This window comes from Macaca thibetana, chromosome 1 (genome assembly GCF_024542745.1).
Source record: "Macaca thibetana thibetana isolate TM-01 chromosome 1, ASM2454274v1, whole genome shotgun sequence".
In the NCBI taxonomy this organism is placed as follows: Eukaryota; Metazoa; Chordata; class Mammalia; order Primates; family Cercopithecidae; genus Macaca; species Macaca thibetana.
This window is the reverse complement of record NC_065578.1, coordinates 9,586,676-9,614,080: the sequence shown is the minus strand read 5'-3', so window position 1 is coordinate 9,614,080 and position 27,405 is coordinate 9,586,676. Positions and strand designations below refer to the sequence as shown.

Genomic DNA, 27,405 nt, shown 5'->3' with positions numbered 1-27,405 from the left:
AAGACAGAGCTTCCCAGCACCATAATGAACGTCAGAAGGAAAGCCCAGTGCCTGCACTTAGCGTGGTTCAGTCAAACCACAAAACAATCTTTATCAAAGATGTTCACTTTGGGTTCCAAATTACTTAAGACATGTCAGTATTGGGCATTATTGGAATTTAAATAAAAAACACTTTTCAAATGACTTGGGAAGGAGGAAAGGAAAGATCGCTGCTGCTTAATACATTTTATTCAGGTCTGTCATTACACTTGCGTGAGTAATCACGGGTGAGGTTTTATTTGCAGGAGGAGAAGGTCTTCCAGAAGAAGTTCTTGCAGGGCGTTCTGTCCCGGCGTGCGGATTGCTGGGGGGGTGCGCCTTCCTGCCGCCTGGCCACCTCCCTGGCTTCCTCTCCTATGAGGGGCCCGGCACTGGCCTGGGAGGTCCACTCAAACCACCAAGCAAGGAAAGTCAGGAGGCTGCTTTTCCTTATTCCTGCCGCTTCCTGCATATGCTTTTAAAGAGAAGCAGATGGCAAAAGAAAGAAAACTCAGCAATCTGGCTCAGGCAGCAGGCATTCGAAGATATGCAATCTCCTCACAAAAAAAAAAAAAAAAAAAAAAATCTACTAGAAGACTACCCTGGAGAAAAGAGAAAGAAAATATTAAAAATAAATAAATAAAAAGAAAAAAATGAAAAGATGCTCCATAGCAATAAGCCTCATTTCCACTTAAAGGATGAGGATGAGAAAGTGAAGCGAACGCCTTAAATAAATTGCTCTAATTAGAGAAAAGGAAAAGTTGGTCATTTTAAGTCAAGGAAAAAAACCTGGTGGTTTTGCTCCACACTCTTTGCTAAGGTCCTTAATTAGGAGACGTCAGGAAATCTGCCATTTTCCCCCCAGTGACTGGCAGCTGAGAAGCCCCAAGGTGGATCAGGCTAATTTATTCATTCTCCCACCTTTGGCCACACTCCTGGATGTCCACAAGTTGCTTTCTGAGACGATGGGACTGAAACGTTGAATTCTGGTTTTTCAAATTCCTTAGAAAGCTTCTGGGAGTAATCTGCTGATAAATGGCCTGCCTGAAACTCATCTGATAATTTTAGAGAAAAATCCATTTTTAATGCTCAACATATATACTCTTTCTTGGAACTTTCTCAAAATGGAAAAAAGAACAATCAATCACCTCATGAAGTAACAAATTCTCACAACGGAAAATGTAATGATGCCAGTTACTCTGAGCCAGTGGGAGCCTGTGCTGTGTGTAACTGAAGGCTCTGGAAGGGCTGTCGCAGCTCCACGCCTGCCCTGCAGTGGACCGGTACACTCGCTTCCCCTTTCCCAGACACCCGACGGAGGGAGCCCTGGCATGAAGGGTCCTCCTTGAGCTGCACAGGTTTCCAGCAGGCTTCATGGGTTGGGACATGTAACTGAGGATCAGTGATCTGAATGTAACATCCCAGTACCTCAAGCCAGCCAAGATCACTACCAAGCTCAGCCCTGTGTCCTGTCCAAGCTGTGAACTGCAACATACGTGCACACACACACTCACCATGCAGGCCAAAAAGCCAACAAGAGACAGAGAGTGGGCTAGCGTATGGCCACGTCGGGACTGTACTCACCTCGCTGTCTGGGCCAGTGGGGCTGCCCTCCAGGGGCAGGGCGGCGGTGGCCGTGGCCCCAGAGAGCAGCAGCAGCAGGAGGCCGGGGGGCAACGGCATCTTGTGGGCTGACGGGAGCTTCTCTCACACCCTGCTGCTGCTCTTCCTTCCTGGCAGCCCTGAAATCAATGTTTTGGGAACGTGGGTCTCTTCTTTGGAGCTTGGTGGGTATTTTAAGCCCAATCTCCAGCTGTTTTTTGTGTCTGTACATGTCTAACGCCTGGATCCTCTTCCCTCACGCAGTGACGCAGAAGCTGGAGCAATCAGTGCCCACAAAAGCGCTTTAGGATTGGATCTAACTCCTTAATTAAAGCTTCAGGTCTTTTCCTGTGTTTAGAGCGAATTTGCTCTTATTTTGGAACGCATGTGCGCTCGCTGCTGGAGAAGTTCTGCTTCCTCGTAATTATGCCTATAGTAGGCAGGAAGCCGTGAGAACAAAAACAAGTGATTTAACATAATATAAAATTAGCCTTGGATAAGGAGCTTGAATGTGAAATTGTGCCCATGTGAAAGTATGACTGAAACTCATCCAGTAATTTCAAAGACATTCTTCTACTACGGGCAGAGAAACAAGGAGGCAGTGGGAGCTCAGAGATGCTACGATAGTATCCGCTGGTTTCACCAAATTGTTGGCAAGGAGGCCCCAAGAATCGCTCCCAGTACTGCCTCTCAGCCCAGCAGGCCAGACCCACCGTCCTCTAGGCCAGGCCTTCTCAAACTGAAGTGCAGACGATCGCTTTGCAGGCAGGTCCTGATGCGCTGGGGCAGGGAGGAGTTGAGAGCTGCATTTCCAACAAGCACCCAGGTACTGCTGGCCCCAGGGCAGCCGCGCTCTGGCCCACTCGGCCTGGGGTGCAATGGCACACCCAGCTCACTGCATCCTCTGCCTCCTGGGTTCAAGCGATTCTCCTGCCTCAGCCTCCCAAGTAGCTGGGATTTCAGGCACCTACCACCATGCCTGGCTAATTTTTGTATTTTTAGTAGGGACAGGTTTTCACCATGTTGGCCAGGCTGGTCTCGAACTCCTGATCATCCAGTGTTTTCTTTTTTTTGAGATGGAGTCTCGCTCTTATTGCCCAGGCTGGAGTGCAATGGTGTGATCTCGGCTCACCGCAACCTCTGCCTCTCGGGTTCAAGTGATTCTCCTGCCTCAGCCTCCTGAGTAACTGGGATTACAGGCATGTGCCACCATGCCTAGCTAATTTTGTATTTTTAGTAGAGACAGAGTTTCACCACGTTAGCCAGGCTGGTCTCGATCTCCTGACCTCGTGATCCGCCCACCTCGGCCTCCCAAAGTGCTGGGATTACAGGCGTGAGCCACGGCGCCCGGCCCGGTCCAGTGTTTTCTAAACTGCTCCTGACCACCGCTTGTGGGTCACAGGCCAGTACTTTCCTTTAGAATGAAATTGAAATTAGTGTGCATCACCCGTAGTGAGGATAAATAATGATTCACATTGTGTGTGTCGGGTGTGAGACGTGTTGTTACTGCAGGGCACAGTCACAGTTTGGGGAGCAATGCCCGGCCCTGCCCTCAGCCAACTCCCAGGGCTCTCTGTCCTCCCAAGGCTGGCGCCACTGCTGAGAGTGCAGACCGTGGAGCCCCTCCCTGTGCTACCTGCTGGCTCTCCCGCACAGGCCTCATGGCTGAATCACACAGACAAATGCACAGACCCCTTCACCCAACTGGACACCGAGTAAAATCCGGAACATCCACCCAAACCTACTAGAGATGACCAACATCCAAAGCAAGGCTGTAAACTGAAGTAACACAACCCAAAACTGATGGCACTTTCTAGAAGTGAACATATTTGTTTTCAGTTTTCCAGAGTCCTGGTTTACACCTTCACGGGGAAAATCTCAATCTTGAATTTGTCACGGTCTTTTTGCTTATGTTAAAATCCTAGGTAAGATCAGCATGGCCTGCTGGCCAGAGACTTATATGTCGTATGTTGCTTCATCTGTTATTTCTGTACCAAAATTCCTATAAATGACACTAAAAATCGAGTTATACTTGCAGATGAGACATTCACAGCAGTTCAGCCAGCTTCTTTTTGTTTTTGAGACAGAGTCTCGCTCTCTGTCACCCAGGCTGGAGTGCAGTGGCACAACTTCAGCTCACTGCAACCTCCACCTCCCAGGTTCAAGGGATTCTCCTGTCTCAGCCTCCTGAGTAGCTGGGATTACAGGCACGAGCCACCACACCCAGCTAATTTTTGTATTTTTAGTATTTTTAATAGAGATTTCACCATGTTGGCCATGCTGGTCTCAAACTTCTGAACTCAAGTGATCCACCCATCTCAGCCTCCCAAAGTGCTGGGATTACAGGCATGAGGCCACCACACCCGACCTCACCAACTTCCTATATCGTTAGTCTAGTGTGCCAATTTTATTCCATGAGCTCATTAAACATTCTGAGCACCCAGCATGGAACTTGCAATACCACAAGGGACCCATGCCACCCACACCCCGACAGAGGTGTTGCAGCCTAAAAGAAATAGGATACATGGACACAAATGAAAGACAAGGACATTTTTCAGTGCGATAAGAAGTGTGCAAAGAAGGGGAATGTGCTGCAAATTGGGGAAGACGTCATGAGAACTGATGACTGTTTCAAGAAGGTGGCAAACTTTGGGAGGTGGAGATGAGAGGATCACTTAAGCCCAGGAGTTCAAGACCAGACTGGGCAACATAGCAAGACCCCATCTCCACCAAAAAACAAAATTTAGCAAGGCATGGCAATGCACACCTGTAGTCCTGACTACTTGGGAGGCTGAGGCGGGAGGATTGCTTGAGCCCAGGAGTTCAAGACCAGCCTGGGCAACATGGCAAAACCCCATCTCTACAGAAATTAGCTGGACGTGGAGACGCACACCCGTGGTCCCAGCTACTTGGGGGGCTGAGGTAGGAGGATCATCTGAGCATAGGAGGTCAAGGCTGCAGTGAGCCAAGATTGCACCACTGCACTACAGCATGGGTGATAGAATGAGACTTTATGACAACAAAGAAAAAAGAAAAACTTAGCCAGGTGTGGCAACACACACCTGCAGTCTCAGGCACTTGGGAGGCTGAGGCAGGAGGATTGACTGAGCCCAGGAAGTCGTGGCTGCAGTGAGCTGTGATCAGCCTGGGTGACATAGCAAGAGCCCATCTCAAAAAAAAAAAAAAAGGGCCGGGCGCGGTGGCTCAAGCCTGTAATCCCAGCACTTTGGGAGGCCGAGACGGGCGGATCACGAGGTCGGGAGATCGAGACCAGCCTGGCTAACAAGGTGAAACCCCGTCTCTACTAAAAATACAAAAAACTAGCCGGGCGAGGTGGCGGCGCCTGTAGTCCCAGCTACTCGGGAGGCTGAGGCAGGAGAATGGCGTAAACCCGGGAGGCGGAGCTTGCAGTGAGCTGAGATCCGGCCACTGCACTCCAGCCCGGGCGGCAGAGCGAGACTCCGTCTCAAAAAAAAAAAAAAAAAAAAAAAAAAAAAAAAAAGGCCGGGTGCAGTGACTCATGCCTACAATCCCAGTTCTTTGGGAGGCTGAGGCAGGAGGATCACTTGAGCCCAGGAGTTCAAGACTAGCCTGGGCAACATGCAAAACCCCACCTCTACCAAAAAAAAAAATGCAAAAACTAGCTAGACATGGTGGCACACACCTGTGGCCCCAGCTACTTGGGAGGCTGAGGTAGGAGGATCACCTGAGCATGGGACATGGAGGCTGCAGTGGGTCAAGATTGAGCCCCTGTACTCCAGCATGGGTGACAGAGTGAGACCTTGTCTCAAAAAGAAAAGAAACTTAGCCCGGTGTGGTAACACACACCTGCAGTCTTGGGTACTTGGGAGGCTGAGGCAGGAGGATTGCCTGAGCCCAGGAATTCACAGCTGCAGTGAGCTGTGATCTCGCCACTGTACAGAGCAAGAGCCCATCTCAGAAAAGAAAAGGCCAGGTGCAGAGACTCATGCCTATAATCTCAGCACTTTGGGAGGCTGAGGCAGGAGGATCACTTGAGTCCAGCCCAGGAGTTTGAGACCAGCCTGGGCAACATTCTGAGACCCTATCTCTACAAAAAAAAAAAAACTAAAAAATTAGCCGGGCATGGTAGCACATGGTAGCACACAGTAGTCCCAGCTACTCAGGAGGCTGAGGCAGGAGGATCGCTTAAGCCTGGGAGGTTGAGGCTGCAGTGAGTCATGATCGTGCCACTGCATTCCAGTCTGGGTGACAGAGACCCTGTCTCAATGAAAAAAAAAACAAAAAGCACAAAGTCTCTGAAAGTTACACAGCTACTAGGGTTGCAAACCTAAGACGCCAACCCAGATCTTTCAACCTTTGGAAAGTCTATAGTATCTATTCCCTAAACTCTTCTTGATGAGTTTTAAATTTATTTTATTTTGAGACTGAGTCTCACTCTCGCCCAGGCTGGAGTACTGTGGCACAATCTCGGCTCACTGCAGCCTCCACCTCCTGGGTTCAAGCGATTCTCCTGTCTCAGCCTCCCGAATTTATTTTTTAGAGTTGGGGTCTTGTTCTGTCACCCCAGTGCACCAGGCTGCAGTGCAGTAGCACAGTCACTTCACTAATGCCTTCAACTCCCGGGATCAAGCAACCGTGTGCCTCAGCCTCTTGAGTAGCTGGCTGGGTCTACAGGCAGGCATCACCATGCCTAACTAACTTATTTTTTATTTTTTTTTAGAGATGGGGTCTCACTGTGCTGCCCGGGCTGGTCTCAAACTCCCAGACTTAAGTGAATCTCCTGCCTCAGCCTTCCAAGTTGCTGGGACTACAGACACAAGCCACTGCACCTGGCCAATAAGGAGTTCAAAGAGTGCTTATCCGAAAATGAAACTGCTAACATACAGGTCTTTGGCTGACCGTACTAGGAAGGCAGGCTTTATGATTCACTTTTCATTCACTGATATGACACACATATATTATAATTAACATGAGAACAAGTGCTGAGCCATTTGCAGACCCGAAACCACAAAGTATGAACTTGGCGCCCTACTACGGCCATAGCTTAGCACCTCCCTTGGAGAGTCAGGTTAGCTTTGGGGCATCTTTTGCTGATCCTATTTGGGCACAGATGGTATAAATTCTACTCCAAATGAATGCCCTTTTCTCTCACCCATTCTAGAGTGAGCGGCCCCAAATGTGAACACTGTCTCCTGACTGTGGCCGGGTGACCCTGGGCAGCTGGTGAACCTCATCAAACTTCCATTTGCTCATCAGGAGAAGGTGAAGAATCAGATCTACGCCGATCAAGTTGTGGAGACCAGCGAGGTAATACATGGAGTACCCAGTGGGTGCCTGGCACACAGAAAGGGCTCCACAAACCCCTGCCCCTTCTCTTCACCACACTGCCAAAGGGTAAAGGGAAAGGCGTGCCTGGACCTCTAAGAAACCCAAAGGCATGAGAAAAAACAAAACACACACAACACACACACAAATTAGCTGGGTATGGTGGCACACGCCTGTAGTCCCAGCTACTTGGGAAACTGGGAGGTGGAGGTTGCAGTGAGCTGAGATCACACCATTGCACTCTAGCCTGGCAACAGAGCAAGACTGTGTCTCACACACACAAAAATAATATATAAAAAAAATTAAAAGGCTGGGCACAGTGGCTCACATCTGCAATTCCAGCACTTTGGGAGGCCAAGGTGGGTGGATCACAAGGTCAGGAGTTGAAGACCAGCCTGGCCAAGATGGTGAAACCCCATCTCTACTAAAACTACAAACATTAGCCAGGCATGGTGGCGTGCACCCATAATTCCAGCTACTCAGGAGGCTGAGGCAGAGAACTGCTTGAACCCGGGAGGCAGAGGTTGCAGTGAGGTGAGATCGTGCTACTGCACTCCAGCCTGGGTAACGGAGCAAGACTCCTTCTCCAGCCGGGCGCGGAGGCTCACGCCTGTAATCCCAGCACTTTGGGAGGCCGAGGCGGGCGGATCACAAGGTCAGGAGATCGAGACCACGGTGAAACCCCGTCTCTACTAAAAATACAAAAAATTAGCCGGGCGCGGTGGCGGGCGCCTGTAGTCCCAGCTACTCAGGAGGCTGAGGCAGGAGAATGGCGTGAACCTGGGAGGCGGAGCTTGCAGTGAGCCGAGATCGCGCCACTGCACTCCAGCCTGGGCGACACAGCGAGACTCCATCTCAAAAATGAAAAAAAAAAAAAAAAAGACTCCTTCTCCAAAAACAAAAAAGTAAAAAGGGCCATTCCCAAACATATGCCCTTTTACCTGGTGACCAAAGGCGGCCTATGTTTAAAAACAACATTAGTAACCAGAAAAGCTAAATAAATATAACTTTATTCATCTTTCAGAGATTGTCATTTAGCCTACAAAATTACATCAAAAGATGAACTGATTTTTGCTTGAAAAAGTCAACCATGTTTAACTGCGCACACAATTTTAATTACAATAGATGTAATTTCTATTATATACCATTCAAGCACACACCATTTTTATGTTCTGGAATGAGATCTGGGAGTATTTTGCTTAAGACTTTCCCATTCTCTAAAACTAGCTTTTGCAGTTAACAATGTGGAGAATTCAGCACAAAAAGCCCCCTAGCCTAGTCTTTTTATTTATGTATTTTTAGTCTCTAACCCTTCGAAGTCTCCTTGGCGGCCATGCGCATTTCTAGGCGGCTCTACCTGTAGAAGGCTGCATTGCATTTTCCAGGCGGCGAGGGGCTTTAATTCTCACTTTCCACCACTCCAGCCTCTGCTGGCTCCCTTGAATTTTTGCCTCCACCCTCTGACTTCTTTTTCTTCTGTGCTTTTCGTTCTAGGTTAATCTGAGCAATCTCTTCACTTTTGTCTGTGATGTATTTTAGCTATAAAAAAAAAAAATCTGTATTTATATCTGGCTGTAACCATTTTATAAACCTAAACAAATAAACAAAGAAAACTAAACCTTCCACAACCACCTCTGACTCAAAGAATTTGGGTAGAAAAGCCAAAGCCTGGGTTACATTTCTTAGAATTAAATGCAGCTTCAATTTTTTTCTTCTTCTTTTTTTTTTTTTTCGAGACAGAGTCTTGCTCTGTCATCCAGGTTGGAGTGCAGTGGCGCGATCTCGGCTCACTGCAGGCTCCACCTCCCGGGTTCACACCACTCTCCTGCCTCAGCCTCCTGAGTAGCTGGGACTACAGGCGCCCGCCACCACGCCTGGCTAATTTTTTTTGTGTATTTTTAGTAGAGACAGAGTTTCACCGTGTTAGCCAGGATGGTCTCGATCTCCTGACCTTGTGATCTGCCCGCCTCGGCCTCCCAAAGTGTTGGGATTACAAGCGTGAGCCACCACGACCCGGCCTTTTCTTCTTTTTTAAAAAATTTTTGTAGATATGAGGATCTCACTATGTGGCCAGGCTGGTCTCAAACTCCTACGCTCAAGCAATCCTCCTGCCTTGGCCTCCCAAAGTTCTGGGATTAACTGCACCTAGCCAGTAAGTTGTGTTAGTAAGAGTTGTGGCGGCCGGGCGCGGTGGCTCACGCCTGTAATCCCAGCACTTTGGGAGGCCGAGGCAGGCGGATCACAAGGTCAGGAGATCGAGACCACGGTGAAACCCCGTCTCTACTAAAAATAAAAAAAATTAGCTGGGCACGGTGGCAGGCGCCTGTAGTCCCAGCTACTCAGGTGGCTAAGGCAAGAGAATGGCGTGAACCTGGGAGGCGGAGCTTGCAGTCAGCCGAGATCATGCCAGTGCACTCTAGCCTGGGGGACAGAGCGAGACTCCATCTCAAAAAAAAAAAAAAAAAAAAAGAGTTGTGGCTGGGTGCAGTGGCTCATGCCTGTAATCCCAGCACTTTGGGAGGCCAGGGCAGGCAGATCATTTGAGCCCAGGAGTTTGAGACCAGCCCAGGCAATATGGTGAAATCCCATCTCTACAAAAAATACAAAAATTAGTCGGTGTGGTGGCATGCACCTGTAGTCCCAGCTGCTTGAGAAGCTAAGGTGGAAGGATCACTGGAGCCCAGGAGACAGGGACTGCAATGAGCAATGATTGCGCCACTGCACTCGGCCTGGGTGACAAAGTGAGACCCTGTCAAAAAAAAAAAAAATTGTGGCACACACCTGGAATCCCGGCATTTTGGGAAACCAAGGCGGGAAGACTGCTTGAGCCCAGGAGTTCAAGACCAGCCTGGCAACACAGAGGTCGCATGTCTACAATTACAAATAAAAAATAAAAAGTGCCAGGCGCGGTGGCTCACGCCTGTAATCCCAGCACTTTGGGAGGCTGAGGTGGGTGGATCACGAGGTCAGGAGTTCAAGACCAGCCTGGACAATATGGTGAAACTCCATCTCTACTAAAAATACAAAAATTAGCCGGGCGTGGTGGTGGAAGCCTGTAATCCCAGCTACTCGAGGGGCTGAGGCAGGGAACTGCTTGAACCCGGGAGGTGAAGGTTGCAGTGAGCTGAGATCATACCACCGCACTCCAGCCTGGATAACAGAGTGAGACTCCATCAAAAAAAAAAAAGAAAAAAAAGTTGTGAGCATTAGATAATATATGTAAAATAGTATCTGGAAAAGCCCCTATAAACTGCTATACAAATTCATTCATTCAACAACTATTTATTGAGCTGCTCCTGTGTGCCAGGACTGTTCTAGGCAACACAGATGGAGAGAGAACAAAGAGACAAAAGCCGCTGCTCTTGTGGGGCCCACATTCTACGACAGCCACAGTGCTTCAATGTCTAGCATTAGACTCAGTCAGGAAATCTCCCCGGCGTGCTGGCTCTGCCACTGGCCAAAGCCACTAGCCTGGGATGACCAGAGCATCGCTGAGTCTTCACCTGAACAACGGAGGCTTGGTCAAAATGATTTCTAGACTTAAAAAGATGGAAAACGTGCTTTTTCCTGCATATCCAGCCACACAGAAACTCCTTCTATACCTGGCCCATTTGGAGAACTGTGAACACCGTAAAACTATCCGTACAGATTAGCCTGTGACCAGTCTCTGACATCATGTTGTAAATGAAACATGGGACCAAAGTTTTGAGGTATTACAAAAAAAGGCAAATTATAAAAACCAGAGAGTGCTGATTAGAAAATTTCAAATTGGCTTAGCAAGATCCATCATAATGAAAGCAAGACTGTAAATTACAGGTAAGTCTGAATGGTTCAGCCACCTCTAGTTTCTAATGCAAGGTGCCCTGGGGAATAACTTCACGGCTTCAAGTGATTGATTGGGAATAATGTATTCCAATGGGAAAGGGAAGTGAGGAAAGAAATTCATCTCTCACCAGTGAATTACTCCTCCTGGCTAAGAGCTTCACATCTTCAGTGTTAATTGTGGTTCTTTTCGCATGTCTGCAGAAAGGGCAGAAGCAAGTCACCAAAATGTTTGGTATTATTTAAAGTTTTGATGAAACACAGAAGTTCAGGGTCAGATTTCAAAAGAGCAGGGATCTCTAAGTAGCCCATCCTTTTAGATAAAGGGCATTAAGCAAAAGTGACACAAAAATTTGTGAAGTTCCCAAGACCCCAATTAAGTAAAGAGATGGAGAAAGCAAAGGCCATCTCTCCACCTCTGCTTAGGGCCAAGGGTACCTGAAGAGTACAAACACAGACAGGAGGCTTGGGGCTTAGAGTCCTTCCAAACCTGGCTTCCTTGGTCACAGCTAAGGCCACAGAAAAATCAAGAAGGTCAGTGTACAACTCTAGTGCAGAGAAAATGAGCCTCACGATACAGAGGGTACCTGCTTAAATAGACACTAAATAGAAGAACAAAGAGAACCTCCACAAAGGATGGCTTTACTTAGGTCAAGATTCTGACGTTCTCCAAGGGCTAACTTACAGGAAAAAGCATATGCAGATGCCTCCTAACGCCCCGTTCCCAACAGGCAGGTAATGCATTCCCTCCCTCCACAATAACACAGGCAGAACAAAGAACATCCTCTTTTTTTTTTTTTTTTTTTGAGACGGAGTCTCATTCTCTCACCCAGACTGGAGTGCAGTGGCACAATCTTGGCTCACTGCAACCTCCACCTCCCGGGTTCAAGCAATTCTCTGCCTCAGCCTTCTGTGTAGCTGGGATTACAGGCGCCCCCACCATGCCCCACTAATTTTTTTGTATTTTTAGTAGAGACGGGGTTTCACCATCTTGGCCAGGCTGGTCTCGAACTCCTGACCTCATGATCCAGCTGCCTCAGCCTCCCAAAGTGCTAGGATTACAGGCGTGAGTCACCGTGCCCAGCCACAAAGAACATCCTTTAAACTGGAGTCTGCTTCTTGCTCACAAGTTGGACTCAAATTCTCATTCTAGTCCTATTATCTTTGCTAGGAAAGGTAATTTGAGATAATAAGCTCTATTCAATAATATATTACTCTGATTACACCCTTTCTTTCCATTTCTAACTTTCCCACAAAATACACAGGTACTTTGTAAGCAGGAATAAATAAGAATCTTTGCATCCTTAATAACTAGCAAAGCAGCCAGCACACATGGTGAGTCCTCACTGAACAACTGCTGAGTTAAAAGATAAATTCACACAGAAATTATTCTCCATAATTTGGCCAAATTAACCCTTAACATTCTGCTAAATATACAAATATCACGTCATCTCATCGTGATTGATAGTATCTGCTTGTCATGAGATAATAATACCCACTTCAAGAGATAATTTTCTAATTAGCAACCTGCAAGGACCACACAGGAGAGAAAAAAGACAGAGGTGACATAAGAGCAGCCATAAAGAATGAGGCCAGAACACAGATGTTCTGTCTGGGTGGAGAATATTAAGTGTGCGTGGACAAGGTGGCCCAGTCTCAACCTCACAACCAGGCTGCTCTGTCTGGATTTACGTTCTTCTTAAAGTACAGTAAAAGGAATAAGCACAATGAACCATTTACAGAGCGAACTTATCTGTTGACAAGAAAGTTTTAGGAAACAATGATCTCAGTCCTCTCTGCCACTTCAGCTTTGCCTCCGGTATCTCTGCACTAAGGCCCTTGATGGAAGGGGCAGGGCATCCTCTGCCAGCCACTGCATATCGTAGACTCTCCTAAGTCAAACCTCCAACTCCAGAAAATTACTCCAGAAAATTACTCTAGCTAGGGAAAATAAAAAGCAATTTTTCATATAATATGCTTTGTAACACAGGCCTTAAAGACGATTCCCAAAAGTTCCCAGAATGTATTTCCTATAGAATATCTATCTTCTTCAAAATGTTTAACAATACTAGGAGACTACAGATTTCAAAGCTAAATAAATTCACAACTCAGGCCAGGTGTGGTGGCTCATGTCTATAATCCCATAGCTTTGGGAAGCCGAGGTGGGTGGATCATTTGAGGTCAGGAGTTTGAGGCCAGCCTGGCCGACACAGTGAAACCCCGTCTCTACTACAAAGACAAATATTAGCCGGGTGTGGTGGCGGGCACCTGTAATCCAGCTACTTGGGAGGCTGAGGCAGGAGCATCGCTTGAACCCAGGAGACGGAAGCTGCAGTGAGCTGAGATCACACCACCGCACTCCAGCCTGGATGACAGAGTGCGACTCCATCTCAAAAAAAAAAAAAAAAATTAACAACTCAGATTGGCAGTTGCTTTCCAAAGTCTGCCAGTGAATTGATTTAGAATTTAATTGTGTATTCTCTGGCCAGGCATGGTGGATCACACCTGTAATCCCAGCACTTTGGGAGGCTGAGGCAGGTGGATCACCTGAGGTCAGGAGCTCGAGACCAGCCTGGCCAACATGGTGAAACCCCCATCTCTATTAAAAACACAAAAATTAGCAGGAGTGGTGGCGTGTGCCTGTAGTCCCAGCTACTCGGGAGGCTGAGGCAGGAGAATCGCTTGAACCCACGAGGCAGAAGCTGCAGTGAGCCGAGATTGAGCTGCTGCTCTCCAGCATGGGCGACAGAGAGAGACTCTGTCTAAAAAAAAAAAAAAATTGGCCAGGCACAGTGGCTCATGCCAGTAATCCCAGCACTTTGGGAGGCCGAGGTGGGTGGATCACCTGAGGTCAGGAGTTTGAGACCAACCTGGCCAACATGGTGAAACCCTGTCTTTACTAAAAACACAAAAATTAGCCGGGTGTAGTGCTGCGCACCTGTAATCCCAGCTACTTGGGAGGCTGAGGCAGGAGAATGCCTTGAACCCAGGAGGCAGAGGTTGCAGTGAGCTGAGATCGCGCCATGGCAATCCAGCCTGGGCAACACAGCGAGACTCCATCTCAAAAAAAAAAAAAAAAAAAAAAAAAAATTCCAGCCCCTGTTCTCAAGTCTCCCTCTTGCTCCAATGCTCCAAAAAAGAAGAAAAAGAAAAAAAAAGAAAAAGAAAAAAGAATTTAAATGTGTATTCTCACAGAAACTTCTCATAACAAGTTCACCAAAAAGAAAAAAGATGCCAGGCACAGTGGCTCAGCTCATGCCTGTAATACCAACACTCTGGAAGCCCAAGGTGGCAGCATCACTGGAACCCAGGAGCTCTAGGTTGCAGTGAGCTATGATCCTGCCACTGCCCTCTGGCCTGGGTAACAGAGAGATCTTGTCTCAAGGAAAAAAAAAAAAAAAGAAAGAAAAGAAAAAACAAATTTGTCTTAATGAAACAATGTTACAAATACTCATTAGGTTCCCAGGCTAGCCTAGAGAGGCTATGTAACATATTGCTGACTTGAAACAGTCCATCTTTCTCAAACTGGGGTAACAATAGTCTTGGGAGTAGAGAAAGTGTGACAGGGACAACTCAAATCCACAAGATAACCAAAGTTGGCCTTCCAGAAGAATCAATTTTATTCAGTGATCAACTTTAAAACAATGCTTTTTTGTATGAAAGCAAACTGGAATTCACACAAAGGATGAGTCTTCAAAGAAAACCTGTAGTTGTGGGTTGTGCCAAGAAGAGGGGGTGCTTCCCTGCCTCTGGCTGCACCCCAGATTCCTGGAGCCTCATCACTGGACTCTGGACTCACTCAGTTCTCAGAGGCAGCCTTTCCACAAACTCTCTATTTTTTTAAAGAGACGGAGACTCGCTGTCACCCAGGCTGGAGTGCAGTGGCACAATCTCGGCTCACTGCAACCTCCACCTCCCTGGTTCAAGCAATTCTCCTGCCTCAACCTCCTGAGTAGCTGAGACTACAGGCGCACACTGCCACGCCTGGCTAATTTTTTTAAATTTTATTTTAGAAGATGGGGTTTCACCCTGTTGCCCAGGCTAGTCTCGAACTCCTGAGCTCAGGTGATCCACCCGCCTCAGCCTCCCAAAGTGCTAGGATTACAGGCGTGAGCCACCGCACTTGGCCTCCACGAACACTTTTATGTAAAAGATGTTGTCCTTCCTTATGGAGCTTATGGTCTACACACACACACACACACACACACACACACACACACACACACACACACGCACGTACTCCTTTCCCCGCCAGTACCCAGCAAAAGAAAATCAACCGTTTACCTGGCACAGTGGCTCACGCCTGTAATTCTAGCACTTTGGGAGACTGAGGTGGGCAGATCACTTGAGATCCAGAGTTCAAGACCAGCCTGACCAACATGGTAAAACCCCATCTCTACTAAAAATACAAAAATTAGCCAGGTGTGGTGGCACATGCCCGTAATCCCAGCTACTTGGGCGGCTGAGGCAGGAGAATCACTTGAACCCAGGAGGCAGAGGTTGCAGTGAGCCAAGATTGCACCACTGCACTCCAGCCTGGGCGACAGAGTGAGACTCTGTCTCAAAAAAATAAAATAAGGCCGGGCGCGGTAGCTCAAGCCTGTAATCCCAGCACTTTGGGAGGCCGAGATGGGCGGATCACGAGGTCAGGAGATCAAGACCATCCTGGCTAACACGGTGAAACCCCGTCTCTACTAAAAAATACAAAAAACTAGCCGTGGGAGGTGGCGGGCACCTGTAGTCCCAGCTACTCGGGAGGCTGAGGCAGGAGAATGGCGTGAACCCGGGAGGCGGAGCTCGCAGTGAGCTGAGATCCGGCCACTGCACTCCAGCCTGGGCGACAGAGCGAGACGCTGTCTCAAAAAAATAAAATAAAATAAAATAAAATAAAATCTACCTTTTATGTACTTTTTAAAAAACACAGAATATCTGAAAGCCTAATGTGTTACCATACTCTTTCTATTAATTTTTTTAATAGAATTTTTACAGAAGTATTTTCAGGCTGAGCATGGTGGCTCACACCTATAATCCCAGCCACTTTGGGAGCCCAAGGCAGGATTGCTTGAGTCCAGGAGTTCAAGACCAGCCTGGGCAACATACCAAAACCCTGAATCTCTAATATATATATTTATTATTTTTAAGTATTTTAAACGTTCATTGTTTTTTTTTTTCCCCACAGCTAACAAAGAAATAACAAGTAAAGGTGATAAATATCTTTCACCGGGGAGGAGGGCCACACATAAGGGACTCCCGCCTGAATCAGCAATGACTAAGCCACATGAGCTACCGGTATCCCTTCATACTATCTTATCCCTTTTGGTCAAGCTGAAGATGCTAAGCGGTTTTCAGGGACGAATAGCCACAGGAATAGGACAGATTGAGAGCTTGCCCTCCGAGAACCCACTGCTTTAATTCATTCAAAACAGGCATCCGAGAAACAAAGAGCTAACAGGAGCAAGGTGAAAAGTAAAGGGTGTAGGAGAGGCTGGCACCGAATCCAAGTGGTGGCAAATTAGAAAGCTTTCGCCCTTTCAGGCCTTCGTCATTCAAACTGTTTCATAAAAGCAATTTGGTGCAATTGTTTTCAATTACCTGCGGTACTAATTGAAGAGCTGAACATAAATCATCTGTAAAAGCTGAGGCTTTAGCAGCTGAAAGCAAGTCACCCTCTTTCCAAGGAGCGCGTCTTACTCAGAACAAATGCGGCAAATGAAAAGCCCTGCCTGCCATTCTGTGTACACCTGCAAGCAATTACCACCGCGGACATGCGGCAGCTCCCTCCGCAGAGGGGCAGCCGCCCCCGGGCACCATGTTCTCAAACCCTGAGCAATCAAACCACCCGAAGACATGGCTTTTAACACAGGCACTGCCATTCAGGGTCCTGGAGACGGCATTCACACCTTTTTAACTTGGAACTGAATAACTTGGGTTCTTTAATAAAAAATACTCGGAAAACTTCAAAAAATGTTCAAATAAGTCTGAATCACCGTGATTGAGGCAGGCGTCATGTTCTTGCAGAACCATGATTAGAGACAAGCCTCCACAAAACACACGGCAAACTGAATAGCTAAAGCTCTCCTGAAATAACCCACCAGATGGAGAGGCCCCAAAGAGCTGCACAGACGCAGCGTCGGATAACCAAGTTCTCTACCCACCTTGCAAACATCTCAAGGTCTTTGGCAAAATTTTCTGAAAGAGAAAGACACACACTTTAGGCACCCTCCCATCTAATTTCAGAAGCAGGAAAAGTGAAGCCTTGATTTTTACAGCCAGTACAGTGACTAATACAACAAACCCTCTTAAAGGTGAAAGGAGGCGCTTCCAGGAGCCCCGCCATTCCCTAAGAGCCTTTGGCTTTTTTTATTCATGATGACCTCCTTGTCCTTCCCAGAGCCCTCCACCCTTCATGGCAAGTCTTCCATTAATTGTGACTATGCCTTTGGTTTCTAGAAACTATCCTTTAACTTCTGCTACAGTCAAGGCTTGTGAGGTCTTTCGTTTTCCCTCTGAAGTCAAGCAAATACCAACGCTAAAGCTCAGCTGTCAAAGAAACTATGGGTAATATAAAAATGTTATAGGCCGGGCGCGGTGGCTCACACCTGTAATCCCAGCACTTTGGGAGGCCGAGGCGGGCGGATCACAAGGTCAGGAGATCGAGACCACGGTGAAACCCCGTCTCTACTAAAAAAAAAAAAAATACAAAAAATTAGCCGGGCGCGGTTGTGGGCGCCTGTAGTCCCAGCTACTCGGGAGGCTGAGGCAGGAGAATGGCGTGAACCCGGGAGGCGGAGCTTGCAGTGAGCCGAGATCGCGCCACTGCACTCCAGCCTGGGCTGGGCGACAGAGCGAGACTCCGTCTCAAAAAAAAAAAAAAAAAAAAAAAAAAATGTTATAAAGCACTGAAACAAAAAATGTGATGTCTAATGTTCCAGCCGTCAGGGCAGTTCAAAACAATAAAATAAAGGCGTTAATGCCCCAGTGTTAGTGTAATAGGAAAAAAATAGTTCTTCCCATAAAATATCCACAACTCGCAGCCAAAAAGAGCAGTGTTTCATGAAGAACACATGATGATGATAATATCTCGGTCTGCTGGGCAGACTCCCCACAGCTCCCACCCACGTACTGCTCCCAGGTGAAATCAACCTTTGGGGTTTACAGACACGGCTAGGGAGGCCGAAGCTTCATACCGCACTGTCGGAAAGTCAGCTCCGAAATGGCCGCAATGGTTTGTTTGCTGAACTGCATCTCTTTGTCCAGTGCAACTTCCTCGCAAAGACAACCCACAGTGTAGTGAACTGCTGCCTTTAGCCTCTGGGGAAAAAAATCGAAATATTTCATGGGTAAGGTTGCAAATAAGAGCTTTTCACGGCTTAAAAAATTAAGACCAAGGAGAGGGTCTGCTCAGCCCAATTCCTTCGGAGCTTTCCATAATGGCTGGGTGGCTTTTCAAGTGTACTAATCAGTGAATGAGGCCCACTGGAGTGTGACTTGTAGAAACATTACCTCCTTGTTAATGGTTATGATTTACGTCAGGTAGATAAGGAATTGGATGGCAAGTCAGTGGGGAGACAGATCAGACTCGTGCCTGCCAAGGCCCCGCGTGGTTTTACTCCCTTATTCCAAACTATCTGCGGAGTTTGGACATGTGCCTGAGCAAAGGCAAATGCTAGGTGTTTGGGAGACAATGAAAAACCAGGCAGGGAACTTTGCCCTTACTGTGGTTAATCAAGTAAATACAGAAGGATCCCATCCCTCTGCTGCAAGCCCCTGGCAGCCCCAGGCCTGCATGTCACAGAGGACAAAAGTACAACACGGGAAAGGCTCAAGAGGGCACACCCAGCCCTCTCGATTCAGAGGATTGGGAGGCTACCTCCACGGGGCCTCACTGCTCCCTGGCAACCCTTGTCGGTTCTGAAAAAGATCTCTCTGCCGCTTGCAGAAAATTACCGAGGGGAGGATGAGCCTCAAGCGCAAGACAACCTAAGCACGGTCTCGCCCACGTGTCGACAGAGTTCCGTTGAGCCCAGGTGTGGGTACTCTGCCTCAGGGCCAAAGACAGAGCTGAGCTGCACATGATGACAGCTGAACCCAGGAGGGCACAAAATCTACCAGCAAGTGTTCAACGCATAGGCAAGAGGAGGAGGAACTGCCAAAAACGCAAGTCCAGGACCTCAGGATAGAGGTCAGGCAGATAAGGAGGGCATCTACCTTCCTGAATTTCAGACCTCACAAGGCTAGGTAAGCTGAGGCCTCTGGTAGGAGAAGCCAAAGTGCCATCGACCTGGGAGGCATGAAGATCACAGGTGTGGTCACTGCACACTACAGCCTCCAACTCCCAGGCTCAAGTGAACCTTCTGCCTCAGTCTCCTGAGTAGCTGGGACTACAGGCCCACACCACCCTGCCCAGCTCAACATCATCTTTTTTACTTATGGGTGGGCGTCAGGGTACAGGACATGAATTCTTCTGAATGCTCCTGGCTCCAGGAATTTTTCTCAGACCTTCCTCCTCCTCCGTTCCCCCTGGCTGGGCTGGGGGCATCACTGCATTTAGAGTCTAAATCACTAAACTCCTCAAGGGCAGGACCCTGTCAATTTTGTTCACTGCTGCCTACCAAGTGCCAAGAACAGTTGGTTACATGAATAGGGGGAAATCTTCTACAGGTTAATCACAGCTGCGGGGCAAATTTCTCAGCCCATCTTTGCAGTTTCATTTCATCAGTAAGCATTTGTTCCTCTGTTGAGAGCCAGGCTCTGTTCTGGGGACTAAGAACAGGCCCGGCACAGTGGTTCACACCTGGAATCCCAGCACTTTGGGAGGCCGAGGCGGACAGATCACTTGAGGTCAGGAGTTCAAAACCAGCCTGGCCAACATGGTGAAACCTCGTCTCTACTAAACACACAAAATCAGCTGGGCGTGGTGGTGGGCGCCTGTAATCCCAGCTGCTCACGAGGCAGGAGAACCTCCTGAATCCGGGAAGCGGAGGTTGCAGTGAGCTGAGATGGAGCCACTACGCTCCAGCCTGGACAAGAGCGAAAACTCTGTTTCAAAAAAAAAAAAAACAGGGCAGGCAGGACCAAAGAGACAAGATGACTAAATGGAACGCGCCATCCTTAACGGAATCCTGAAGGAAAAAAGACAGTTAAAAGAAACATCTTTAGGACAAGTGGGGGCACGTGACCATGGATTGCACGTTCAACAGCGTTTCATCAATATTAAACTTCCTGAGTGGGATAATTTATGGAGATGATGTAGGAGAATGCCTTGTTCTTTTTTTTTCTTTTTTTTTTGAGATGGAGTCTCGCTCTGTTACCCAGGCTGGAGTGCAAAGGTGCGATCTCGGCTCACCGAAACCTCCGCCTCCCAGGTTCAAGCAATTCCCCTGCCTCAACATCCCAAGCAGCTGCGATTACAGGCGCCCACCACCACACTCGTCTAATTTGTGTACTTTTAGTTGAGAGGCGGTTTCCATGTTGGCCAGTCTGGTCTCGAACTCCTGACCTCAAGTGATCTGCCCACCTCGGCCTCCCAAAGTTCTGGGATTACAGGAGTGAGCCACCGCGCCCAACCAATGCCTTGTTTTTGGGAGATGTGTACTAAAGAATTAAAATCTAAAGGCGAACTGTCAAAATATCTGCAATTAATTCTCCAATCAGGGAGGAAAAAAAGCAAGAGAGCAAACAGAGCAAAATGCTAACTAGTGGTGAATCGAGGTGACGGGCATCTAGGCGTTCTGTACCATGTTCTTGCAACTTTTCTGAAGGTTTGAACTTCTCAAAATACAAGGGACAGGGTAGACAGCTGCTACAATGTAACTTTGTAGAGAGGAAACTCCCGCGTCTGGAGCTCATTCCCGCGTTTCTTCAATTCGTCTTTAAAGTCGCCACTCCGGGTCTTGCTTTTCGCCTCTTCACAGCACAGTAAGGTTCTCAGCCTCTGCCGCCCAGTATGCCCCGCGCTGATAAAAGGAAAGAATGGGATGCCTGCAGCTACCCTAACAGGTGGTTATTCTTACGACGATTTTGCAGAGAAGAAAATTGCATTTGGGCCGAGTCGGTACGATCACAAGTTGGCGCGGCGGAGATTCGAACCCACATCTAAGGACGAGCTCTGGTCCTGACTGGTCCGCACCGCGTCCCTGCATCTGTAACGAGGGGTCGACCCCTCCAGCAGCGTTCCAGAGCTCCTGCCCGAACCGCGCACCGCGCTACGGGCGTCACCTCGAGTGTCTCTAATGCCGACGTTCCACCCTCACAACAACCCCATCTGAGAAGGGGAAACCGAGGCTTCATCGCAAAGCCAGAAGGTGGCCTCTCCCCGCTGGACCGCGGAGCCCGCGGACTCCCCTAGAACCGCTTCCTCCCCAGCCCGCGCAGGCCAGGGTCCAGCCGCGTTGCCGCGGAAACCGCTTCCCAGCACCACCCGCGGCAGTTGAGCCGACGCAGGCGCAGCAGCAGCCGCGGGGGACGCCGGGGGCGTGGGGGCCCCGATGAGAGGCCAACTTGGGCTTCGGTGTCCTTTTCTGTCCTGAAACTCGACGCCGTCCTGTCCCAGCCCAGCCCGACCACCGTTTTCCTGTACCTGTTGGTAAGAGAATCGCTGCTGCTCCTCGGTCTCCGCCTCCTCCTCCATTATTGCGTGCCGAACCTGGACAAATGCAGGAAGGCCGAGAAGGGGCGGTGGTGCGCGGCCAGGTCGGATATTCCCGCCGCGGCGCGAACGACGGGCTGCGCGGGCGGACAAAGTACGCAGCTCCGCCCTGCCTCGCGCGCCCCCTGGCGGCGCTCCGTTGAGAGAACTCCGCCGTCGGCCTCCAGCCAGCCCCCTGCTCAGGTTTCTCAACGGAGATGGCCGGGCGAGGCGGAGACATGACCACCCAGGTCACTGCTGCACCCCAGAGCCTAATTCAGCACCTGGCACAGCGCTGAGCACCACTCTCCGCGAAACACGTGTGCATAGGTGTGTGCATAGGTGTTCCAGTCTAGTGTAAAGGATGCATAGCCCACGATTTACAGATCATGTAACGCAGTACACATTATCAAGAGCTCCAAGCACCTGTACCTCAGGTGTATCTTGCAAAATCCACCATCAACTTTATCATTCTATCACCAACAATAGCGTCACAAAGTCAGACTACAATGAATGAACGCCCCGTGACCTCATTCAGCGAGTGGAACAGGAACTGCCTTGTTGCCATCGACAGGAGTATAATTCTGACACGAAGGTTACTGCTTTTCCTTTATGTTAACAATGAAGTGAAACCATCAAACCCAATTTTGGTTTGTTTTCATTGTTTTTTGAGAGGCAGGGGTCTCGCTGTGCCGCCCAGGCTGGAGTGCAGTGGCACGACCAAGGCTCACTGTAACCTCCACCTCCTGGGCTCAGGTGATCCTCCCACTCCAGCCTCCCAAGTAGCTGGGACCACAAGCCCGCATCAGCGCACCTGGCTAATTTCTATTTTTTGTGGAGACCAGGTCTCACTATGTTGCCCAGGCTGGTATCAAACTCCTGGCTTCAAACAATCATCCCACCTCAGCCTCCCAAAGTGCTGGAATTACAGGTGTGAGCCACCATGCCCTGCCTGTATTTCTAGGTTTTTGTTTTGTTTCATTATTTTTTGTTTATTGCTTATATTTCTGTATTCTGCATTTGTCACGAGCAGGTGCTACTTTTAGAACGGAAGGAAATCTCATAAAGCCATTCCTGTCTTCCTTTCTCATAGACATCCCTCAAGTTCCCTAAGCTTGCCGAGGGCTGAACCCCAGATCAAAGCTGATTGGAGCAATCAGCCTTCTGAGGACTTTCCTTTGCCCCTGCTCTGTGGGTGGCATCTGGAAATGACAGGCATTTCTCGCCTCTGTCCGCTGCTCCCTGTGGGCATCCCAGTCTACCTGGACAGTCCTCCAGCCCAAGCAGAGGAGGCGTCTGATGAATTTCCCTAGTGGGCAGTGTGGGGCTGGGCGGGGCAGACCATCCAGGGTGAGCCCAAGCCTGCAGCAGGAGAGCAGGCCGGGCGCTGGTTGGTGAGCAGTCCCACTCTAGAGCACACCGTGGCTGCAGAGCCCAGCTCCCTCCCTCGAACCTGGTGACCCCAAGCAAGTCACAGGACCTGGCCAAACTTCATGTCGTCATTTATCAATTGGGGACAGTAGTTCCAACCTCACAAGGCAGGTGTGAGGTTTTGAACAATTGCCTCCCATAAGAGCTAAAGAAATAGTTAACAGTTCGTCCCAGGCAGTTCCTGTGCTTCGTACCTGTGTGTTCCCTCATTTTAAAGCAGTTGCTTCCCAGGATTAAAGAACATTATTCCAGTGACATATGTGCAATACAGAGGCACTTAAGAGTCTCAGAGGCCAGGAGCGGTGGCTTATATCTGTAATTCCTGCACTTTGGGAGGCCGAGGTGGGTAGATCACTTGAGGTCAGGAGTTCGAGACCAGCCTGGCCAACATGATGAAACCCCGTCTCTACGAAAAAAATACAAAAATTAGCCGGACATGGTGGCACATGCTTGTAATCCCAGCACTTGGGAGGCTAAGGCAGGAGGATTACTCGAACCCAGGAGGTGAAGGTTGCAGTGAGCTGAGATCGCATCATTGCACTCCAGCCTGGGCGACAAAGCAAGACTCTGTCTCAAAAAAAAAAAAAAAGGGTCTGAGAAATAGGTCGAGGGCTGAGGTATTCATTACAGAAAATGGAGCTGGGTGTGGTGGTTCAAGCCTGTAATCCCAACACTTACGGTGACCAAGGCAGGAGGATCACTTGAGCCCAGTTCAAGGCTACAGTGAGCCATGATTGCACCACTGCGTTCCAGCCTGGGTGACAGAGGGAGACACTGTCTCCAAAAAAAAAATAATAATGAAAAAAGGATATACTAATATTTGGTTGAAACACTTTCTTGCTGAAGAAGTAGCCGTATAATCTGACCACTAGGTGTCAGTGTTGCACTACAGCGTGAAACAAGGCCAGGGATGCCCGCCGGCAATGTTGCCGTGACACTGAGCACTTTGCACCTGTCCTCGCTCTAGGCACTCATTTAATATCTCATCTGCCCTCAAAAGTAGGTGCTGTTAGCCCCATCTTACATGAAACGGGTGAAAGAACTCTGCCTGAGGCTAAACTACCGGGAAGTGGTAGAGCCCAGATTTGATTATGAGCAGGCTAGTTTCTGAGCTTCCGCTTTGTCCACTGCCCTCACCATAAATAAGACAAAGACCTTTGTGGGTTTCTTTCATCCTTTTCATCTTCATTAAGGAGGGTTCCATAAATATTAAGTTTAATAGCAATTACTTGGTTTTTTTTTTTTTTTTTTTTTTTTTTTTTTTTGAGACGGAGTCTCGCTCTGTCGCCCAGGATGGAGTGCAGTGGCCGGATCTCGGCTCACTGCAAGCTCCGCCTCCCAGGTTCACGCGATTCTCCTGCCTCAGCCTCCCGAGTAGCTGGGACTACAGGCGCCTGCCACCTCGCCTGGCTAGTTTTTTGTATTTTTTAGTAGAGATGGGGTTTCACCGTGTTAGCCAGGATGGACTCGATCTCCTGACCTCATGATCCACCCATCTTGGCCTCCCAAAGTGCTGGGATTACAGGCTTGAGCCACCACGCCCGGCCAATTACTTGTTTTTCTTAAAATTGCACTGTAATTGGTCGGGCGCGGTGGCTCACTCACACCTGTTAATCCCAGCGCTTTGGGAAGCCGAGGCAGGTGGATCATCTGAGGTCAGGAGTTCGAGACCAGCCTGACCAAAATGGAGAAACCCCATCTCTACAAAAATGCAAAAAGAAAAATTAGCCGGGAGTGGTGCTGCATGTCTGTAGTCCCAACTACTGGGGAGGCTGAGGCAGGAGAATCGCTTGAACCTGGGAGACGGAGGTTGCGGTGAGCTGAGATCGTACATTGCACTCCAGCCTGGGCAACAAGAGTGAAACTCCATCTCAAAAAAAAAAAAAACTGCACTGTAAAATGTCAATACAAAAATCAATCTTGGCCAGGCGTGGTGGCTCACACCTGTATTCCCAGCACTCTGGGAGGCTGAGGCAGGTGGATCACCTGAGGTCAGGGGTTTGTGACCAGCTTGGCCAACATGGTGAAACCCCATCTCTACTAAAAATACAAAAATTAGCCGGGCATGGTGGCGCGCGCCTGTAATCTCAGCTCTCGGGAGGCTGAGGCAAGAGAATCGCTTGCCTGGGAGGCGGAGGTTGTAGTGAGCTGAGACTGACCTGTCGGTGTGCACATTTCATCTTTCCACCTCCTTCCACACTCAGAATTGTCTAGCAAGCTCCCTTCAGGAGGCATGTAATAAACAGTGAACCTTACACGGTGCTCACTGTGTGGCCGGCTGTGGTGCAAGTGCCTTGTGTTTCATCCTGAAGACGGCTCTGTGAGGGGTGTTATTATCATCCCTTTTATATAGATGAGAAGATACACACAGAGGTTAACTAACTTGTGAAGTAAGACTGAATTTGTGGCGGAGCCAAGATTGGAGCCCAGGCCCAGGCATGGTGGTTCCTGCCTGTGGTCTCAGCACTTGGGAGGCTGAGGCCGGAGGATCGCTTGAGCCCAGGAGTTGATCAGCCTGGGCAACATAGGGAGAGCCCATCTCTACAAAAAGTTTAGAAATTAGCCAGACGTGGTGGTGTGCACGCGGAGTCCCAGCTAGCCAGGAGGCTGAGTTAGGAGGATCACCTGAGCCCAGGAGGTTGAGGCTGCAGTGAGCTGTGATAGTGCCTCTGCACTCCAGCCTGGGCCACAGAACGAGACCTTGTCTCAAAAAAAAGAGAAATGCAGAACATGGGGCTGCACCCCACGAAGAGCCATTTTCAGGATTCTGCTGAATCAGAATCTGTATTTTTTCAAATCTCAGTGGGGTGGCAGGGTGGGAGTGGGGGAGTCGCAAGCAGGTTAGGTTGAGAAGCTCTGACCTTTTTTTTTTTTTTTTTTTTTGATACGGAGTCTTGCTCTGTTGCCCAGGCTGGAGTGCAGTGGCCGGATCTCAGCTCACTGCAAGCTCCGCCTCCCAGGTTCGGGCCATTCTCCTGCCTCAGCCTCCCGAGTAGCTGGGACTACAGGTGCCCGCCGCCTCACCCGGCTAGTTTTTTGTATTTTTTAGTAGAGACAGAGTTTCACCGTTTTAGCCAGGATGGTCTCGATCTCCTGACCTCGTGATCCGCCCGTCTCGGCCTCCCAAAGTGCTGGGATTACAGGCTTGAGCCACCGCGCCCGGCCAGCTCTGACCTTTCTTAACCTCTACACCTGCTGCGCAGCACACAGAGTCACCCCCACTAGAAACCTTTTGAAGACTGGGGTGCAAAGCAAATTCATCACTGGTGCTGAGCGGTAACATCTGGTTTCTGTCTGTAGAAACACCACTGCAGCCGGGCGCGGTGGCTCATGCCTGAAATCCCAGCACTTTGGGAGGCCGAGGTGGGTGCAGCATCACTTGAGCCCAGGAGTTCGAGACCAGCCTAGGCAACATGGCCAGACCTTGTCTCTACAAAAAATACAACAAATGAGTGGGACGTGGTGGCACATGCCTGTAGACCCAGCTACTCGGGAGGCTGAGGCAGGAGGACCCCCTGAATTCGGGGAGTTCAAAGTTGCAGTGAGCAGTGATCGAATCACTGCACTCCAGCCTGGGCAAGAGCAAGACCCAGTTTAAAAACCCACCACTGCTCCAGGGGTCCAGGGGTCAGGCACACTCAATGGTAGTAATTGCTGCCCCTTTTTTTTTTTTTTTTTTTTTTGAGACGGTTTTGCTTTATCACCTAGGCTGGAGTACAGTGGTGTGATCATGGGTCTCTGCAACCTGGATCTCCTGGGCTCAAGCGATCCTCCCACCTCAGCCTGCCAGGTGACTGGGATCATAGGTGTGCACCACTGCGCCCAGCTAATTTTTATTTTTTGTAGAAATGGGGGTCTCACTATGTTGCCCAGGCTGGTCTCAAACTCCTGGGCTCAAGCAGTCCTCCCACCTCAGCCTTCCAAAGTGCTGGGATTACAGGTGTGAGCCACCGCACCCAGCCTTGCTGCCACTTGTGTAGGTATTTACTATGTGCCAGGCACCATTCTGTTTTCCCTTGGTGAAACCCCAGAATAGCCTCAAGGACACAGGTGCTATTATTTCCCATTTTATAAATGAGAAAACTGAGAACACAGCAGATAGTAAATAATTTCCCCAAAGTCTAATAGCTAGTAAGCAAAGAGGGCTGAATTTGAAACCAAACTCCACCACTCACAGCTTTTTGGAAGGTAAGCGGAAAGGGCCTGAGTGGATTCCCTTCTGATCATTACCATTTCAAACATCATGGGCCCTTTGACACTTAGTCTCTGACCTCCTGCTGTTCTCTCCCAGCAGCGTCCATCCATCACCCTCAGAGCCAGGTCAAAAGATCCCCACTGAACAGTGCCTTTCACAACCCTTAAAGAACAATCCCGTCACATGCGGCTACTCGGGCTTCTCTTAATCGTACAGGGAGGGCAGGAGGGGTGAGTGGGGGCTGATCTAGCGAAGAACTCACATCTAGGCTGAGTTTAAAAAGTTGGTAGCGGGGCAAGGTGGCTCCTGCCTGTGATCCCAGCACCTTGGGAGGCCGAGGCAGGAGCATCGCTTGAGCCCAGGAGTTTGACATCAGCCTGGGCATCGTAGCGAGACATCTCTA

General features: G+C 49.0%; 4 protein-coding genes across 11 annotated transcripts in view; 2 read left to right on the top strand and 2 right to left on the bottom strand.

Annotated features, from left to right (window-relative positions):
- The window catches only part of DFFA (DNA fragmentation factor subunit alpha), a 29,814-nt gene extending 22,077 nt beyond the window's left edge, over window positions 1-7,737 (top strand). The window contains exon 6 of the mRNA XM_050788836.1: window positions 6,764-7,737. Within this exon, the coding sequence (XP_050644793.1) occupies window positions 6,764-6,784 (21 nt within the window). The 3' untranslated portion in view covers window positions 6,785-7,737. The remainder of the gene's footprint in view (window positions 1-6,763) is intronic.
- CTNNBIP1 (catenin beta interacting protein 1) overlaps window positions 1-27,405 on the top strand; it is a 668,528-nt gene that overhangs the window by 48,590 nt on the left and 592,533 nt on the right. The gene's annotated exons all lie outside the window — the stretch shown is intronic.
- On the bottom strand, window positions 211-2,077 carry CORT (cortistatin). Of its 2 annotated transcripts, none has more exons than XM_050789345.1 (2): window positions 1,603-2,077; window positions 211-484 (listed from the first exon to the last, which is right to left on the bottom strand). In XM_050789345.1, the coding sequence occupies exons 1-2, from the start codon at window positions 1,699-1,701 to the stop codon at window positions 275-277; spliced, it is 309 nt and encodes a 102-aa protein (XP_050645302.1). In that variant the 5' UTR covers window positions 1,702-2,077; the 3' UTR covers window positions 211-274. The 2 variants fall into 2 exon arrangements, with proteins under 2 accessions (XP_050645302.1, XP_050645297.1); XM_050789340.1 differs by having other exon boundaries at window positions 211-493; window positions 1,603-2,076.
- Window positions 1,704-21,464, bottom strand: CENPS (centromere protein S). Of its 7 annotated transcripts, XM_050789106.1 has the most exons (6): window positions 20,446-21,154; window positions 17,937-18,060; window positions 16,905-16,938; window positions 10,881-10,947; window positions 8,285-8,466; window positions 1,704-1,760 (listed from the first exon to the last, which is right to left on the bottom strand). In XM_050789106.1, the coding sequence occupies exons 1-5, from the start codon at window positions 20,596-20,598 to the stop codon at window positions 8,326-8,328; spliced, it is 519 nt and encodes a 172-aa protein (XP_050645063.1). In that variant the 5' UTR covers window positions 20,599-21,154; the 3' UTR covers window positions 1,704-1,760; window positions 8,285-8,325. The 7 variants fall into 7 exon arrangements, 6 of the variants coding, with proteins under 6 accessions (XP_050645063.1, XP_050645076.1, XP_050645059.1 ...); XM_050789119.1 differs by lacking the exons at window positions 1,704-1,760; window positions 20,446-21,154 and adding an exon at window positions 21,329-21,464 and having other exon boundaries at window positions 7,922-8,466; XM_050789102.1 differs by lacking the exon at window positions 1,704-1,760 and having other exon boundaries at window positions 7,922-8,466.

Excerpts from the sequence above, each read along its gene's own strand:
- CORT (XM_050789340.1), bottom strand. The coding sequence starts at position 1,701 with ATGCCGTTGCCCCCCGGCCTCCTGCTGCTGCTGCTCTCTGGGGCCACG. Across the intron at positions 494-1,602 it reads CCACTGGCCCAGACAGCGAG|CATATGCAGGAAGCGGCAGG; the intron begins GTGAGTACAGTC and ends TCTCTTTAAAAG.
- CENPS (XM_050789106.1), bottom strand. The coding sequence starts at position 20,598 with ATGAGCTCCAGACGCGGGAGTTTCCTCTCTACAAAGTTACATTGTAGC. Across the intron at positions 10,948-16,904 it reads GACCTTGAGATGTTTGCAAG|ACATGCGAAAAGAACCACAA; the intron begins GTGGGTAGAGAA and ends CCCTTTCTGCAG. Across the intron at positions 8,467-10,880 it reads CCAGGAGGAGTAATTCACTG|CTAAAATACATCACAGACAA; the intron begins GTGAGAGATGAA and ends TTTTTTTTATAG.